Source organism: Protomyctophum parallelum (genome assembly GCF_964188405.1).
Source record: "Protomyctophum parallelum genome assembly, chromosome: 14".
Classification (NCBI taxonomy): Eukaryota; Metazoa; Chordata; class Actinopteri; order Myctophiformes; family Myctophidae; genus Protomyctophum; species Protomyctophum parallelum.
This window is the reverse complement of record NC_139709.1, coordinates 1,742,330-1,744,034: the sequence shown is the minus strand read 5'-3', so window position 1 is coordinate 1,744,034 and position 1,705 is coordinate 1,742,330. Positions and strand designations below refer to the sequence as shown.

The 1,705-nt window shown below is 59.6% G+C and overlaps 1 protein-coding gene across 1 annotated transcript; it reads right to left on the bottom strand.

Moving 5' to 3' along the window:
• Nucleotides 1-485: 485 nt before the first annotated feature.
• Nucleotides 486-968, bottom strand: LOC310870650 (transmembrane protein 208-like; the record flags this gene model as incomplete). The annotated part of the gene is made up of 1 exon (XM_083781919.1): nt 486-968. One exon carries the CDS (start codon nt 966-968, stop codon nt 486-488), a length of 483 nt encoding a protein of 160 aa, XP_083638045.1.
• Between the last annotated feature and the right edge of the window lie 737 nt (nt 969-1,705).

Here is a 1,705-nt window from a genome sequence, read left to right as displayed (position 1 = left end):
CTCACCGCTCCTTGGCTGCAGCTCACCGCTCCTTGGCTGCAGCTCACCGCTCCTTGGCTGCAGCTCACCGCTCCTTGGCTGCAGCTCACCGCTCCTTGGCTGCAGCTCACCGCTCCTTGGCTGCAGCTCACCGCTCCTTGGCTGCAGCTCAGCACTCCTTGGCTGCGGCTCACCGCTCCTTGGCTGCAGCTCACCGCTCCTTGGCTGCGGCTCACCGCTCCTTGGCTGCGGCTCACCGCTCCTTGGCTGCAGCTCACCGCTCCTTGGCTGCAGCTCACCGCTCCTTGGCTGCAGCTCACTGCTCCTTGGCTGCAGCTCACCGCTCCTTGGCTGCAGCTCACCGCTCCTTGGCTGCAGCTCACCGCTCCTTGGCTGCAGCTCACCGCTCCTTGGCTGCGGCTCACTGCTCCAAGAGAGATGGGTCAAATGCGGAGAACAAATTTCACTGCGGTAACGTGTGAGACAAATCGTATGACTTTTGATCTTTAGCCGCCGTCCACAGCCCTCCAGGCCTTCCACAGCAGGTGTACCGCGCGGACGGGCGCCAGCAGCCAGAGCCACCAGACGTAGCGGCAGCAGAGGGCGCTCGCCACCTGCAAGATGGCCGTCAGCAGGATGACGTCCTTCAGGTGCACGGCCACGCCCGCCACCACCTCGTGGTCGTGGTCGCCCGCGGCGGCGGCGTTGAGGTCCGCCCCCTCCGACAGCAGGGCGCCGCTGTCGGGGCAGCGCGTGGCCTCGGCCATGCGCGACATGCCGTAGAGGCTGAGCGCGTTGACGGCCGCGCTCAGCGGCAGCAGCGCCCACGTCGTGGACGTGGACGACTCGTAGGAGTGGACGAGGCCGACGCCGGCGTATATGGCCGTGGCCACCAGGACCACGGCTCCGTAGAACCGGAGCGTGGCCACGTTCTCCGCGGCGATCTGCTTCCTGCCCCTGGTGCCCGCTTTACCTCTGGGGGGCGCCATTCTGATCTTGTTTTTCCCTCTTTCTTTTTCTCTGATGGACGGTTGGTTGGTTTCCTGGGAGAGGTTTCCTCTGTCGCTGTGTGTAGCGCTGTGTGTAGCTAGCTGTGTGTAGCTAGCTGTGTGTAGCTAGCTGTGTGTAGCGCTGTGTGTAGCTAGCTGTGTGTAGCGCTGTGTGTAGCGCTGTGTGTAGATAGCTGTGTGTAGCTAGCGATGTGTGTAGCTAGCTGTGTGTAGCGCTGTGTGTAGCGCTGTGTGTAGCTAGCTGTGTGTAGCGCTGTGTGTAGCTAGCAGTGTAGCCCTGTGTGTAGCGCTGTGTAGCTAGCTGTGTGTAGCGCTGTGTGTAGCGCTGTGTGTAGCTAGCTGTGTGTAGCGCTGTGTGTAGTGCTGTCGCCGTGTGCCTCTAAAAGGCCGACTGCTACTCCACCTCAGACCTCGCATCATCAAATATGACGTCAGAGTTTTAAAATAATACCAAATGTGGAGTTGTTCCCACGTCATACGACATTGAGGGGGCAGAAAAACGGCTGCCGATCTTGTTTGAAGACCCTGGCCTGTCGTTGCGGTCAGATCTACAAGCTCACAACACATCGTGATGCGATGTGTTGTGAGCTTGTAGATCTGCTAAATGTTATTTCACAGTATGCAGATTTAGAATGGGTACATTCTATCTAAACGAAGGTTAGATCTGACCGGTCTGAAGTGAGTGGTGCAACAGTGCCCCCTGTTGCACCACTCAA